Source organism: Solanum pennellii, chromosome 12 (assembly GCF_001406875.1).
Source record: "Solanum pennellii chromosome 12, SPENNV200".
Taxonomy (NCBI): domain Eukaryota; kingdom Viridiplantae; phylum Streptophyta; class Magnoliopsida; order Solanales; family Solanaceae; genus Solanum; species Solanum pennellii.
This window is the reverse complement of record NC_028648.1, coordinates 7837294-7854632: the sequence shown is the minus strand read 5'-3', so window position 1 is coordinate 7854632 and position 17339 is coordinate 7837294. Positions and strand designations below refer to the sequence as shown.

The 17339-nt window shown below is 36.4% G+C and overlaps 1 protein-coding gene across 2 annotated transcripts in view; it reads right to left on the bottom strand.

Annotated features, from left to right (window-relative positions):
* Nucleotides 1-731: 731 nt before the first annotated feature.
* Nucleotides 732-17339, bottom strand: part of LOC107007115 (brefeldin A-inhibited guanine nucleotide-exchange protein 5) — a 37139-nt gene continuing 20531 nt past the window's right edge. The window contains exons 20-34 of one of the 2 annotated variants that reach the window (XM_027913658.1): nt 16505-17131; nt 15886-16303; nt 13511-13750; nt 13310-13433; nt 13053-13201; nt 12241-12594; nt 9563-9729; nt 9390-9468; nt 9209-9305; nt 8950-9125; nt 8095-8214; nt 3831-3967; nt 3373-3718; nt 1972-2067; nt 732-1339 (exon numbers count right to left, since the gene is read on the bottom strand). In XM_027913658.1, coding sequence (XP_027769459.1) covers nt 1277-1339; nt 1972-2067; nt 3373-3718; nt 3831-3967; nt 8095-8214; nt 8950-9125; nt 9209-9305; nt 9390-9468; nt 9563-9729; nt 12241-12594; nt 13053-13201; nt 13310-13433; nt 13511-13750; nt 15886-16303; nt 16505-17131 — 3193 coding nt within the window. In that variant the 3' untranslated portion in view covers nt 732-1276. Of the gene's footprint in view, nt 1340-1971; nt 2068-3372; nt 3719-3830; nt 3968-8094; nt 8215-8949; nt 9126-9208; nt 9309-9389; nt 9469-9562; nt 9730-12240; nt 12595-13052; nt 13202-13309; nt 13434-13510; nt 13751-15885; nt 16304-16504; nt 17132-17339 lie in introns of both variants that reach the window. The other variant, XM_015205589.2, reaches the window with a different exon arrangement.

The window sequence follows — 17339 nt, the reverse complement described above, 5'->3', positions numbered from 1 at the left end:
ACTCCATAGATAAAATTATAATGGACGTCTATGTAGTTTTTTGACAAAAATCATGTCGGAATTCTAGATCATAAAAATCTCATGGACTATAGCACACGAAAATCGATAAAAAAACAGTTTAATTATCTAACCTAAAGAAACTATTAGGTTAGCTCAGCATATCTAATATTAACATAACTAACCTCCATGCTTATTCATCACTATTGATATGGCTAAAAACCGACTACGTCAATTATATAGCCTGAAGAAACTATTAGGTTAGCTCAGCAAATCTAATATTAACAGAGCTAACCTCCATGCTTATTCATCACTATCGATATGGCTAAAAACCGACTACGTCAATTATATAGCCTGAAGAAACTATTAGGTTAGCTCAGCAAATCTAATATTAACAGAGCTAACCTCCATGCTTATTCATCACTATTGATATGGAAAAAACGACTACGTCGATTAAGATTGGGTTAGCTCAACAAATCTAATATTAACAGCTCTAACTATGACTAAGCCTTAATCTAATATTAACAGCTTTAACTATGACTAAGCCTTAGATGGGAGTCCCAAAACCGACTAGTCTCCCATCTCGGGTGCTGGTCAAAAAACTCAAGCAAGAAATGTCAAAAAACGACTAAACACAAGAGTTCTTTTTCCTTGATACACCTTTGAAGAAATATATGTTAGATTTTCGGACTATATGTTAGGTAAACCTTTCAAAAGTGATGAAGCATTGTACGAAATTTTAACAGTTTCAATACAAGAAAGAATAAAAATTACATTATTCTACAATAGTGAGACTACAGACAGAACACTACAAACTCACTACATCAATATAACCTGTTTAGGAAACACAGGCAAGACCTTCGTTTATCTGAGTAAACTAACTCAAATAGTACATTACAATGACTCTCAGTAGCGTAATATCACTCTATACTTATGTTTAGGCCTCTAACATACATAAGCCTGCAACTGTTTCAGAAAAAATTAGGAACAAAGACTGATAAAATCGATGCCTAATTTGCACAATCAAGGCAGTTATTTTCTGCAACTTCAACAAAATTGTCACTATCATAACGGTGTACATACATATGTGTGAATCTTATCTCTCCGTCTATTGCAAGAGGAGGGAGTTTGTTCTACAAGTCTTCAAATCTAACCTGAAGAAACTATTAAAATATCGATATGCTGAGGAAAACAGTAGAGAGTAGTAGTACGTCAATTATCGATTCAGCCTCCTGAGCTTTTTATAGAAAATCATGCCTCACTTGACTCTCAACACATCTTAAGCCAACAGCGGATTCAACTGCATATTAAAAAGATCTGCAAGGGATCCACGTACATCCATCTGAAGTAGAACAAGACAGTTAGCAATTTGGAATGACGGGAAAAAAACGATTAATAGCAATTTCCAACTGCATATTTGTTAAAAATAATGGCCAAAACTCCATTATCTTTAGCTGAATAAAAAATCATTTAAGCCTAATAATAGACTTTCAGCTGTGTATTTCTTCTTGATATGCAATGACTAGTTGTTTCAACTGTTTATTTCTTTCTCAAGCAAAATTTTTTGTTTTGCTAATTAAAAAAACTTAGCCTACATAAAGGCGTTCAAACAAATTCACCTGGCAGGGTCTCTCACATCTTGGGCATTGTCCAAGGGGAAAGGAAGGAAGACGGTAAATCCTATCAATAGTCAAGTCCAGGGGGGATAACTAAAACTACAAAAAGTTTCAGGGGTATAACTAAGACTACAAACAGTTTAGGTTAGCTGATCTTTCCAATAAACTAAAACAGAAAGGGTCCCATTACTTGCGATGTGGAGAATGATTTCACATGCAACTGGTACCCATTATCCACGATGATTATAGTCCCAACTAGTATCATTACCATTGCAAAAATACACTTCATACAAAGAGCTACTATTAAGAAATTAATTAAGACTTCTTTTGTATATTAACATTTTAGGGAAAAGATTACCTGGTCACAACACACAAGTTTAGTAATCAAAGGATAGAACTCTCTAAGATGACTCCTGAATATTTGGCTGTTCATAGAGCACATACCCCTCAGCACCTGAAAGACAATTCAAATAAAAGAATGCATGAGAAAACCACCACTGCAATTCCTAAATCTAATAGAAATTAACAGAAAATGAATGTACAGAACTCAGAAATGTGACACAAACCCAATTCAAAGCAAAAAGTACCATCAACGCACCAGTACCTCCTGAGTTTATAGCAATAATGATGTGGTAGAGCAGGTGTTGGAGAGGGTAATAAGGAGAAGAAAAACAGATTGAAACAAGAAGTGAGAGTTTCAAGTAGCATACTGAAACTTCAGTATGATTTTGAATAGTAAGTCAGGAACAGGGTGATTCAACCCAAAGTGGTCTCTGTCTTAACAATAGAACACTTTTCTGTTATTGAAAAATGAGAAATTTGTCTAGAAGGAAACAATAACCAAGAGAGATTGTGAGATTTCTAAGGCTAAAATATCTTAACATTAAAGGGAATGATGCTAACAGAGACTGATGGTCAATTGGGTATAACGTAGTCATGAGCAAAGCATTCAGCTTTGGTATGAGAACCAGCATCTTCCAAGTTTGTGTTGATTGATGGACTCGATCCCCTAGCAACCAGCAGATTTGTACAGCATAAACTATACCTTGTTGGCTGAAATAATATTGCCAAATTTCTATATTGAATGTGACACTAGCAATGAAGCCATATGCTACAATCGTAACACATGTTTTCTTGTTCAATAGTGTGACCTCCTCATCTAAAAGTTTAAACTATTAGTAGGAGACACTCTTCTTATTTAATATTTCTCAACATACCTCACATGAAAGCCAAAATCTTTTTTATTTAATCAAGTGTGAAGAAATGCTGTTGTTAATGGTGGCAGTAAGATTTTGAGCCTAAAACCTATATCTGAACTGATACCACGTTGAATTATGTGACCACCTCATCTAAAATTTAAAACTATTGTAAAGGAGACACTTTTATCTGTTCAATTATGTTTTAACAATATGTACCCTCTACAAGTTCCAAAGGGGAAAAAAAGAAGAGGCTTACTAGAAGTGAGCTACCAAAAAAGAATTTGATGATTAACTGAAATAAGTTTTTTGTAACCAAGAAATCCCCGAGGGTTAGTGGTGCACAGTTTGAAACTCAATGTATAATGAGCACACACCCTACCCTCTCCACTAAAGTACCATGCTTTTGTCCGTGACAGGGTTCGAACCCGTGACAGGCACCTAGAACACTCATCACAGCTCTTACCACTAGACCAAAGCCTTGATGACACATTAGTTAGTTAAAGGCAGTAAAAGGCAATAAAGACAAAGCTAGAAACTTTAACAAATCATGCACTCCCAACCTTAACAATGATTGGAGAACGCAATTCCAGAACTTGATGAACATCCATATTAGCACTCTCTGTCGTGCAGGACTGGAACTCAGATGCCTCCCTCAGAACCTGTCCACAAAATGTCACCAGTTTCTCTTCTGCAATTTGTTGAAACTTATCTTCTTTAATTGATCCCTGCTCTTGAAACTTATCACTAGAAGCTGCATCATTATTCATAAAACTATTTCCACTCTGAGCAACGCTAGTTTCAGTTGATTCTTCCCTTACAGAATTGATCCCAGCTGTCGTCTTCTGTAAGATATCAAGATAGATGGAAGTTCCTGCTAATTCCTGGCGGAGAAGATTAAATGGTGGCCTGTGCAACAATAAGGTAAATCAAACACAACTTGGAAGCAATTTGAAAAATATTGGTTTTAAAAGGAGGAGAAAATTGAATCTGTGGAAATAACATAGCAAATGATGCCAACCTTTCAGCAGGTATTTGGCGCATCCGCAATCTCAGATTGGAATACGAATTATATGATGCAGCAAACTCTAACACAGAGAACAAGATGTCCATTATAGTTATCTTGTGTGTTGGTTTTAACTTGTTCCAGTATTTCTTCTGCATTTTTGAAGCACATCAAAAAGGAGAAATAGGAAGAGCAGAAAAATATTTACAAAGTTGCACTATAATGTTAGTACGATGAATAGAATGGCAAATGGAGCAGAGATCTTAAATATAGAGACTCGCTCCAAAAGAAACTTTTAGGCAACAGCTATAGCTGCCCATGGGACACTCCACCAAGTTCAGGATGCAGTATATTCACAGTTTTCACATTATATATTACCAAGATCAGAGAAGGCTTACAATTGCTCTTCCTATTTTTTTGTTGTCAAAACTCTTGGGCAGTCACTCTGTTCAAAGCTCTTCAAAGTGAAATGCTTTTAAGTTTCTTGTTCCGTCCATTATTTTAATTTGTAATGACAATGTCAACTTTAATGATTCACCAGATTGTTTGAATGTAATATGGCTTATCTAGATTAGTTTACCAAACCATAACAATTTTCCCCATCCAGACATGTAATCTCAATTTCACCCTAAAACTAAGGACTTGTACTTTCATCATTCCTCAGGGAAAAAAATAATCTGAAAAATCATATGGCTTATCTAGATTAGTTTACCAAACCATAACAATTTTCCCCATCCAGACATGTAATCTCAATTTCACCCTAAAACTAAGGACTTGTACTTTCATCATTCCTCAGGGAAAAAAATAATCTGAAAAATAATCCAAGTAGAAAACCTTCACAATTCCATATAAAATCAACTATTACAATAACAACAACATACCCACTGAAATCCCAGTAAGTGGGGCCTGGGAAGGGTAGAGTGTACGCAGATCTAACCACTACCTCGAAGAGGTAGAGAGGTTGTTTTCGAAAGACCCTCGGCTCAAGACATCAAATCCAAAAGTAAAAGAAGAAGAAAATAATGAAGAAAGTATAACCGCTAATAAGAAAAGTAGGGTACAGTCAAAAAGAAAGAAAGAAAGGAACAATAATAACAACAAAATAGTGTGGTCGAAAACACAACACAAAATATGGCAAGAACTACAAAGGTACGACTAGTACTACTTCATACACTAACAAGCCTAACCCTACGCACATCAAGGCAACACTCACCCCAACTAACTTTCTATCCTAATACGCAACCTCCTTTTCTTCCTATCTAGAGCCATGTCCTCGGCAATATGAAGTTGTGTCATGTCCTGTGTAATCACCTCTTCCCAACACTTCTTCGGCCTACCTCTACCCCTCTGAGTACCCCCTACAACCAACCTCTCGCACCTCTTTACTGGGCGTTAATCACCTCCTTTGCACATGCCCAAACCATCTCAACCTAGCTTCCCTCATCTTGTCCACCACAAAGGTCACTCCTACATTATCCCGAATAACTTCATTCCTAATATTGTCGCTCCTAGTATGCCACAGATCCATCTCAACATCCTCATCTTCGCAACAAACATCTTCTAGACATGTGAGTTCTTGACTGGCCAACATTTCACCCCATACAACAAGGACAGTCTAACCACCATTCTATAAGACTTACCTTTTTAAGTTTAGGTGGTACCTTCTTATTACAGAAAGACTCTAGAGGCAAGCATCCATTTCATCCATGTCGCCCCAATGCGATAAGAAACATCATCGTTGATGTCCATACTACCCTGGAGTAGGGATCCAAGATACTTAAAACTCTCTCTTGGGATAGCCTGTGTGGCAAGCCTCACTTCCACATTTGCATCATCCAACTCAACAATGAATTAGCACTCTAAATAATCTATTTTAGTCTTGCTCAACCTGAACCGTTTGAACTCCATAGTCTCGACTCCAAACCACCAGCCTAGCATCAACTCAGTCTAGTGTCTCATCAATCAATACTATGTAATCCGCAAATAACATACACCAAGGAACCTCCTCCTAAATAGACTGTGTCAACTCATCCATCACTAAGGCTAATAGAAAAGGGGAGTACTGATCCCCGATGTAGCCCCATCTCAACTAGGAAGTGCTCCAAGTGTTCTCCCACCATTGACCGTTCTAACCTAAGTCTTAGCTCCATCCTACATGTCTATTATCGCCATAATAATATACACCATCATAACACCTTAGCCTCCAAATACCTCAAAGAGAACATCGTTCAAGACTTTGTCATAGGCCTTTTCAAGGTCAAAGAACACCATATAAAGTCCTTCTTCCTTTCCCTATACTTCACCATTATCCGCACAAGGTAAATGGCTTCAGTAGTCGAACACCCCAGCGTGAATCCAAATTGATTCTCTGAAACCTTCATAGTATGGCTTAGCAATTTGATACCCCTATAATTATTACAATTTTGGATATCACCCTTGTTTGTACAATGAAAACACAGTAGTCCACCTCCATTCAGTCAACTATAGCCATGTAAAATTGGGTAATACTCTGTGCGCACAAGCTAGCCCAAACACCATGGTTATTCACATAAACAAATGGAGTAATACTCTAACTGCATTATAGGGTATATCCCCAAAATAATACATGACGGAAATATAGCTATCCATATGCGTTCGGTTATTTTTTATGAAAAAAAGGAATAAGTTATATTTCATGAATTATAAATTTATAGGTGCATGCAACTTTTTGCTAACTTTCGGCATAATTTGAAGATTCTGCACAAATGCCCATACCCATTTAATACAGGCACTTCAAGCCAAGTGAAGGAACCATGTTAGTTAGTAATATATCATTTTTCCATTTAGGTATTGCCACTTTCAGTTCAATTCAGAGATACTTATGACTTACTCTCTGATTTCTTCAATAGTTTCCAATTGAACACAACCCTCTTATGGTGTCACATATTGGATAAGAAAAATCATTTCTATCACATTTACTCATTAAGGGAAAAATTAGAAAACAACGTCATTATTCTTCAACAGAATTTTTCCATCCGTTTCTTTATTGACTTCCCTAGTAAAATATGAAAAGTTATCCTTAGCTATTCACAAGCGGTCAGATTTCCATCCCAAAAAAAATAGTAAATACCAACATATCTGTGCTCATAAAAATAACTAAAACAGCTAACTGTTACAAATGAGGTCCTTTTATATATTGAGGGTCACTTTGAATACAGAAGCTACCATTTTGAATCATGTAAGGCCCCTTTGTCATCTATAAGGCCATCATATGGAAATGACACTTAAGAGTCGTTGGGTATAAGTATATTAGAAGAAATAATGCATGCATTAGTTTTGTATATTAATAGCACCTTGTTTGGTACACTTACACAGCCTATGAAAATCCATGGTATTATAATGCAAGGGACTTTAATGCATGCATTAGCATGGTTAAAGACCCAATTGCACCTAAAAAAATTTTATATTTTCTCCACATATTTGTGGAGGGTATCTTTGTAATAAATATTTTTAAAAAAATCTTATGCAACAACAAACCCAGTGAAATCCCACAAGTGGGGTCTAGTGTGGGTAGAATGTAGGCAGGCCTTACACTACCTCGTGGAGATAGAGAGGTTGTTTCCGAAAGACTCTCGGCTCAAATGCAACAATCCCAGATACAAAGTAGAAAATATAGCAAGTCACAAAAGTGCAAACTGCAAAGTCTACCAGAATGGAGCAACAATCAACAAAAAAAAAGGTACAACAACCGAAACACAATGAACAACTTACTAGGATAGATTATTGAAGACAATAATAAATTTATAAAGAATATCAAAACAAGAACTACATTAACACAACCAGTGCAATGGCAAACACCAACTACCCAAAGCAAGACAACACTACACCACCTACTAATCATCTATCCTAATACGTGTCCTCCACACCTTCCTGACTAAGGTCATGTCCCCAGTAAGCTGAAGTTGCGTCAAATCTTTTTTAAAATTATGCAATGCATACTATTTTTTAATACACCAAACAAAACTAATACAAGCATTACTAATACACTCTATTTAGCATTATTCTTATACACCCTACCAAACGACCCCTTAAAGTTCTCTGAGCCATATAAATGTTGATAGGGGAAAAAATAATAGCAGCAGACGACTGGTAAGAGTAGGATCCTTTACCACATTATAGTCAACTAACCATCAAAACATAGGCCTTATCAATATCAGAAGCTATTGCAACAGCTCCAATGATTTCTTTGGAGCATTAGATAGAGAAATTTAGCACTGCAGTTGAAAAGGACGAGCAATACCTGAATGCTATCAATTGCACTGAGAAGTAACAACTGTGTGATGCATTTGCTCCTAATAGTAGCCAACATTGAACTTTCATCCTCGTCTTTTGCTTCAGGCTCCGCATGATCAGCTAATAGCTATACATTAGATAGAAGAGCAAACAAAAGAAACACATCAAAATAATATAAAATAATACTCAGTGGACGTACTAAAATAGGTAATGCAACCTTAATATTGTAGCTCAATAACAAATGCAACAAAGATATTCACCAATTACTTTCTTGAAACATTGATGATACAAGAAAGAATATCAACAAGACATCCATTATTGGAAATATTCTCTTTAGATAATGTGAGAAAAGAAAAAAAATCGCCTTTTGCTGGATAGTTTTTGAAACATTAGCATCATCCTATCTTAGGCAAGGATATCACTATAGTATGCACTCTTAAGAATTCTATGTTTCAAATGAATATCATAGTTTGACTAGAAAAAGAATCTTAATTAACGCAGTAAATGAACCAGCTCTTTTGTATTATAAGAGTATATTAGTGAATAAATGATGACTAATTTGCCAACTTACGCAAAACTGCATAATTAATTATCTTATAACGCGTCATCTTGGTATAGCAATAGCATATGACTTCGCATTTAACAGAGATATATTCACATGTGAATTAACATAGCAACCAACCAAAAAATGAATTATGTCTACGTTCTTTAATTTATAAGAGAAGGAGTTTTTATTTGAGAATTCTATGAAATTGTAGGCAACAGCGTTCCCAAATTTCTGGCAAATGCATTTTTTTTCTGGGACATTTCCAACTTACATACAACAGTTAGGACAGCAAATCAACCAAAAATCCTGCAATACCTTTGACGGTGAAGTTGGTAAAATATCAGAAGCCTGAATCTTTGGTTTAGAGGTGAAACTTCTGATGAAGCGGTTGTCCATCATATTTCCCATAATTTTCTGACCTATTGTTTGACTACGGTCAAGACCTTCTGGAACAGTAGGTTTCTCAGATCTCCCAGATGGTGAGGGCATACCTACAAAGATTATTTTCTTTAACTATTTGCAAGCAATAATCGATAGAGAAAGAATAAAATGATTGAATTTCCTCAGCAGAAACCTCCAGTTTCCTCCAAATCAGCAGGACGCTCTGATCCATGAGTATCCTCCAGCACGTCTGATGAATGGCCACCATCATTTCCATTTTCAGTAACATTATGCTGATTATATCCAGCAAAACTCAAGATTAGCAAAAATTCAAAATTCATTATCAGCAAATGATCTCAATTCTTATTTCTTACCAGTGTGGTTTGATGCTTTGAGTTCTCAAAACCCAAATCATTCAGAAGCTCAAGGGGTTGGGTTGCATATGAAGCATTTCTGAGACACAAAATAGATCAACCATACAATGAGAATAAAATAGTCTACCAGAATGATCGAAAGAACAGACAACTTAATAAAATTAGAATTGCACCTTATGCTTTCCAGCAAGGTATCCCAATCATTGTAACTAAATTGGTGTCCACCAACTTCAATAAGATGCACCAACGCACCGAGAGAGATTGCAACTACAGACTGATCAGATTTTTGGGCACAATCTAAAAGCAAACCCAGCAGTGGGGGTAGCATGAAACACACATTCTACAACCAAAATACTCATGAATTAGAAATTTTCAAAACCTCAGAAAATAGAGATTGCAATACTTTTTAAAGAAATCACATGATCAATTCCACAATTCCTCAAGAAACAAGGGCATGACAATCTGGTGCCAATTGCCAAATATAAGACATAATCTGCTGCAGTAGGCTTCTCGTAAATAAAATTGTTATTTACAAATTTACAATCTTATAAATCTTAATAAAACCACATATTGATATAAAAAGTACAGATGGCCTGCATACACAATACACACAGTGATAGTGGTGCACCTTCTAAGTAAGTCTCTAAAACAAATTTCACTATTGGGGATGAACTGCATAACAGAGGATTCGTATGCGCGATACATGTAAAGCTGTACTTTCAACATGAGACTCCTTATCAAATTCCATTATTGGGTATGAACAGCAAAATACAGCAAAATCAGGGGGCAATATTTTGTGAGTTCCACTTCAGAAGTTCAACAAACTGGAATTTTAGGTGACACAACATACATAATACAAGTAAACCATGAGCTCAAAGTGATCTAGGACTTGGCCTCATTCTTCAGCCCAGGACTGTTGCTCTTGCAATCATCAAGCATGGACCAACACCACAACACCACGCTTCTGATGAAGTTATCTTTCTCATCAGGTTCTACGTAGAGATTAAAATTTCTAAATTTTGAATATGAGTTGTGTGCTATAGGGAGTTACCAAAAGCAGTAGATAGAAAAGCCTTCGTAGACTATTAGAGGGAGCTCAAGTATGAATAAAGGAGTTTAAAATTCGGCTAGTATTAGAAAATCTTACTTACTCCCTCTGTCCCATTTTATGTGACACCCTTTCCTTTTTAGTCCGTCCCAAAAAGAATGTCACCTTACTATAATTAGAAACAATGTAACTTTAAAATTCTCCTTTCACCCTTAATGAAATGATTTACAACCACACAAATATCTAAGAATTGTTTTAGACCACAAGTTCCCAAACTCTTCCTTTTTATTGTTAAATACCGTGCCAAGTCAAATGGTGCGACATAAAATGGGACAGAGCGCGTATCAGAGAAGACGGATATTGCAGTGGCATGAGTGGGAAAGGATAATCCTTTGATTCTAAATTAACTATTTTGTCTATTTTTTGGGTTGTCCAAAATTTTGCCCACGTAACCAAAAATAAGTACCCTACTTTCCACTTATACCTAGATACATCAACTTAATATGGCCCATATCCCTCCCCTGCTTTAAACAGAGAACAAGTGAGAAAAGAGAGCATCTCTCTTTTCATGAAATAATCAGCAATAAGATTACAGCACCAGAAAGCGGAAGGAACTTGAGTGTGATATTTACCTATGATGGGCCTCACACAAAAGCTGGAATTTGCTTTTACCTGGTCTATTAACATTCAGTGCCAAATCCAAAGAAATATGTCTAATTGGTTGAGAGGTAGCAAATACCTATGGACACGTGAAGTTTAACAAATATAATGACCATAAGCGTTACCACAAACCGTAGATTAAGTCTTGAGAAGTTCTTATCAAGATAGAAAACTTGATTTTGATAAAATTAAACAATTCTTTCTAAACCATAAGAACCAATAGACAGCTCCATGACACTCATACCATCATCAACAAAAGAGAAAAGTTAAACCTTCTTATTCAAATTCATCTTCAACAATTTTTCTAACACTTTGCCAAAGCAATCCACGATATTCTACTATTTGGATGGAAGGGAATTGCAGCAGATGTATTAAATTACTTTAAGTTGTTTCCTTTCATCAGAAACCTTAGATTAACCAACACTTCAACAGTAAGTGAAATCGCTTAAGAAACAACATTTTCCCAGGTGAGGGGCGTAAAAAGGACGAGTATCAAGCAATCTATGTTCGCACGAGTGGAGGAGGTCCACCAGATGGGTACAACGTACATGAATTGACACATTAGCTTAGTTTTTTAGACCAATTGGCACACTGGTTTAGCCTAGCAGTTCCAAATGTAACTACCCCCGATGCTGGTGTTAGGCAACAGCTTATCAAGCAATTCAGATAATTGATTACACCATATAGCAAACATCCAAATTGGAGAATGCTGGACAAAGAATATGATGCAAGTGCATGGTTATAATAGTCAAATAATTGATAACAAAGTACTTTGATTCACACACTAGCTTGGTTTTGTAGACCAATGGGCACACTGGTTTAGCCTAGTACAGTTGCCAAAGCATACTGGGAAGTAATAAAATAACACAGACAGAACAGGGGAAACACCCCCACATAGTAAGATCTGAGGAGATGAGAAACAAGTCAGAAGATCACACTAAAAGCACGCCCATAGCCCCATACTATCACACATACGCAAGTCATTAGGCAAATAATTACTCTACAGAAGGTCGGGAATTGGACTTAAACTCATCATTTTTTAATTATTTGAATTTAAAACAGATTGTATGGATCAAATAAGGAAAATCTAGCTTTCAAAAGTAGAAGCTAATTAACACATTCCTTATCAACCACTTCTCATACCTTGTAAAAAGTGTTGAACAGGTTGCACAGCAATTGGAGTGAATGAATGCTACTTTCACGTGGCCATTCATCAGTAGAGCTCAGGTTCTCTTTTCCAGCATGTCTGACATGATCAAAAATCGGAAATAGAACGCGGTGAAAAATGTTCTCCCAAAATGTGGATGAAAATTTGCCACCTCGTTCGTTCAGCAAATCGAACAGAACCTCAAGTGCACAGTTTCTAACCTCTGGTCTAGGATCAGAGGTCAGATCAGAGAGACCGGCCAGCATTGGGAACCAAAAATGCTCTGTGACGTCACACGTCTCATCTTCAGTAGTGTCAACTGGCTTCAGAGCACCACCAGGTATAAGACCCTGAAATTCATTTTACACTGAATAGATCAGCAAAATCTTCTGCAATTCCTTTAGGGGATAACAGAGCCTTAACTATGTAACTGAACGCCAGATAGCCAGCATAAGGATGGTAATCGGAAGTAAGAGAAGATCTCTACATATGACACCTAAAATAGTCACCTAAATATCGCATATATCCCATTTGTCAGAGTTAGATATACCCTGTTTATATAAATTGCTAGATTATCTGGGGCATTCCATTATAGTGATTCTTGCAAAGTTTTCAAATTTAAGCTTAATTTACACATTTGCTTGGGTTCCCCCCCACCCCCTACTTCGAAAAGCAACTGTCATGAAGACATAAACCATAAACCATACATGGCATACTAGGGATACTAATTGAAAATAAAATAATGAATGAAAGTGGAATTGACAAGGAGGGGAAGCCTCCTCAACTAAGTGAGACCCAGCCAACAAACCTCTGCAAGACGATCCTCGCATATACGGAGTAGTGCAATTGCCTTCAAGCTGATTCTGTGGGAGGTCTTGTTATTAGCAAATCTGATTAAGCAATTGACACAGTCCATGAAGCAATCTCCAACTACTTGATCAAAGTGCTCCAATATAACTACAACATTATTTCAACATTAATACAATAACTATGCCTTCTGCAGTGGAATCTGAAAAGTGAGAAACATGCAGAAGCAATTTTTAAAATGAAAAGAGCTCTCCATACCCTGCTCAACATTCTCAAAAGCACTCTCAACAATCGACTCTAGTTCATCATCTGCGGCAGCTGTGAATATCATGAACACACTTCGCCAACCAGACTTAATACTTCCCACCTTCGACTTTATCATCTGCTACCATGCAGGAATCAGTATATCTCCCCCACAAAAAAAAAAGTAACTCAAGAAAAGGTAAGACGCGTACGTACTTGCACAATGCAATCCACAATAAGTCTCCTTATAGTTTCACTTCGACTGCTTCGCATAAGAACGACAAATGGTTTTAAGATATCATTCTGGAAGGTAAAATTGGCAAGTTCAGCACGCTCCAAATACTTCATACCAAGTTGCCGAAGAGAATCTATGGCATACATAGCAACTTTCTCTTCAGGATGGCTCCCAGCAAAAATAAAATGAGTAGCCAGAACAGACCATATTCTTGCCCAAACCTGGAATGTCATTTCAGACAAACATCTTAGGGAAATGCAAGGTGGTTATCATCAATAAATTAATTCACTGCCACTAACAAAATTATGCACCACCTCATACTAGTTATTGATGCTAAGCTGATTCCTATAGTACCACAAGAGATGCAGCTTCATAGCCAAATGAAGTTCAACGAATTAGTAATTCTAGTCATCCAATTAGCTATTGGAGGTGGAAACGCACTCACTTGGGTGCAAAGGTTCTTAATGTGATCAAGCAAATCAATAACATTGAGAAAAAGAAGCATCAGAGAAATCCATAGAGAAAATTGTCACGCTACAAATAATAAATTAATCAGTAAGACTAGTCATCCATGTAGCAGTTTGAGGTGGAAAAGCACCCATTAGGTGATGACATTCTTTATGTGATCAGTGTTATCAAAAGCAAAAGCGCAAAAACGCTCTAAAGCTTGTTGGGGCTTTAAGCGCAAGCGAAGTATGGGCTTCAATGAAAAAAGGCGCAAAGCAAGAAAAAAATTATAAATATATATGTTTAGTCCAAGACTAATAATTATAAGCATGATGACAAATATGTGAACAAATAAATTTAAAAAAAGGCAGGATAAAGTTAAATATCAATTGTTCAGTGTTATATCTTCAGAAAGGCTCATTGGCAAGGAAAAGTATGCCTTAGAACCTTGATGACGACACTGAAGCGCACATTAAGCAAGTTGAAGCGATCAACACGTTTAGAGCCTTGGTTCAGGGCTTAAGGCGCACCTTTCATAACATTGTATGTGAGCAAACAAATCAATAATATTGAGAAACACAAGTATCAGATAAATCCATAGAAACGTCTATCACAATACACAGAACAAATTGTTCTACCTAAATCTTTCTCAAAAAATTGTTCTATCAAAATACTAATTGTTAATATACCAATGATATCAATATTAGCCAAAATTAAACAACTATAAGTGGGAAGAGCATGCCTCCCTCAACATTCAATAAAAACTATTATTTCAGATAACTTCACGCTTATTAAAAAGTGTTTCTCCACATCATTTTTATTTTACTTCTTTGTTCCATTAATCAAAAGAATTGCTTCCATTTCAAGTGGATTCCTAGCTAAACATTTCATTACAATTTTTGGCTTCAGATGAGTCATGCCTGACAGTATCAAGGATGACTGCATTAGTTGGATTGCTTGGAAAGTTGATAAATTCACCAGACAAGTTTGAGATACGATTCCTGTTAGTACTTTTTTGGTGTGTTTGGAATGAGAGGAATAGAATATTTTTTGATGCAATATCAACTCCAAACCACTCCCGTAAGGCTAGATGTCTTTCAGATTTATGTAGTTGGGATAGTCTATCACCTGTAGGTTCTCATTAAAAAAATTTGGAACTTATTAGCTCTGTTATCCTTAGCATGGCTCTCATTGTAACAGAGATGACAATCTCACTCTTTTGTAACTATTCTGCCATATGCATCTTCTTGATGACATTTATATTACTACTTCATCAAAAAAAAAATGTTTTTAAAGTAAACCACTAAATTAGAATAAACAAGAAATACGATTGAAATTTCATGATAGCATATATTTGAGTGAGCTCCACTTTGGCACTAACATAAATCACCTGCAGGATAAAACCTCCCAAGACACATGCAAACATCATAAAACAGTCAAATATATATTCATTTTTAAATAAAATATCCAGTAGGCACCAGAGTAGATCTACAGTAAAAATAAAAAAGAACAGTAGACATGAAAACGAACATCACAAGAGACATTGAATTTAAATCTTCTAAAACTAAGAAGAGTAATAGACAAGTAAAGAATAGATAAGAACTTTGCATTTATGAGTTTATAAAAAGGCTGACTTTGTTAGTTCTCCCTCTTAGTAAATCAAGTACGAAAAATAATTCCACATGCACAGTAAATTTCATATTTGAAATACATTAAGTTTGCAGTGAGTATGACTATCCCTCGAGCCACAATTAGAACTACACTAGCACTAGTTGTCATAAGTGTTGTGTAGCACTAGGCAACAAGAGGTAAAGAGATGGATAACTAAATAATATAACCAAATCACTTATCAGGTCAACATTAAGAATTTACCCAACACTAATATCATTTGAATGGGTGGAGCAATTACCATTCGAATGCGGGCCATGTTGTAATAGCTGATCTCAACAAGTTTTTGCAAGCTGAAAACACGTGCAGGATATTGTCTTAATTCCTCAGCTGAGACTTTACACAAACCACTGAAAAATTCAACCACTGATTCACTGGGCAATTTAACACTATTCACGAATACTTGCTCGGTAGGTTTTCCAGTCAACTCTCTAAGAGATTGAAGCAGAGCATCTCTGGAAATTTGGTTAGATCCTTGCATAACTGTTGAAGCCATTGAAGGATTAGTTACTATAAACTCAAGCCGGGAAATGCACTCAAGCACCGCGATCCATGTGTCTTGCAAAGCTTCAGCATCTGAATCACATATAGCCAGAAGGGTCCGTAGTGCTTCCACATTTTTACTTTTCATATCCCTTGGTACATGTAAAAGATTAAGTCTGCAAAGAAATTGTTAAGGTTGTATCAATCTCTAATCAGGAAAGCATAAATTTATCCTCATCCATCACCAAACCCCTGCTCCAGAATAAAAAAGACAAAAGAGCTAACTTTTCGGGAAGTAAATACTAAAATGGTCCAAATCGCTTCAATTATCAGAACCACTGAAAGAGTGAAATTAACAGATATGCCCAAAAGATTACCTAAGAAGAGTTGTCAAAAATGCATATCGCATGGTGTCCATCCCGAGAACATGTGTGATGTGTATTCCAGCTTTAAATCCTTCCATGCACACGCTAACCCGTGCTTTGTTATCTCCTTCCTCCATAAGAACAGCTAAAGTGGCAAGCAGTGGCCATCCTAGAGCTTCAATCATTGGACGTACAAGTTTGGTATTGTGTGAAGTATAAAAGACTCCTCTTTTTCCTCCTTGATTTCGGAAAATAGCCTGTGTCTGCTTGATGATAGCTTCACTCTCGGATTTTGGGTCAACTGAAGATCTCCTTCTAGGCTGTGCAAGGTTGAGAATATTGACAAGACGTCCTCTCTCCTCAGCTTCAGGCTTCTGCTTGCTACTTTTTGCTAGGCCAACAGGATCATCTTTCATCTTTATCTCCTCTTGAACAATTGAATCATAGATCTCCCCCAGCAATTCCTTTGGAGCACAATCTTCTGCTTCATCAGTGGCATTTATACGTATAAAATCATCCTTCGACATTTTTGGCCAGACCAATGGGTTGTGAGCATCTGTATTCAGCATTATAACTGCATATGCTAGAATATATGCTATGTCTGCATTCTTGAATAAGCCGGGATTGTCCGCACAGTAACTGTTAAAAGAATAGTGTTCAGCCAAGCAATAGACATTGTTATGAATGATGGATTTGGATTACCAATGCAAGTGATTCATCCATCATTTATTTCAGAAACACCTACTACAGAAATCAAGTGGCTAATGATATAACAGTTTCTAATCCTCGTCTACATTGAATAGATTTGATCATTGGCACTTACATCTCTCCGATTTTTTGCTATTCA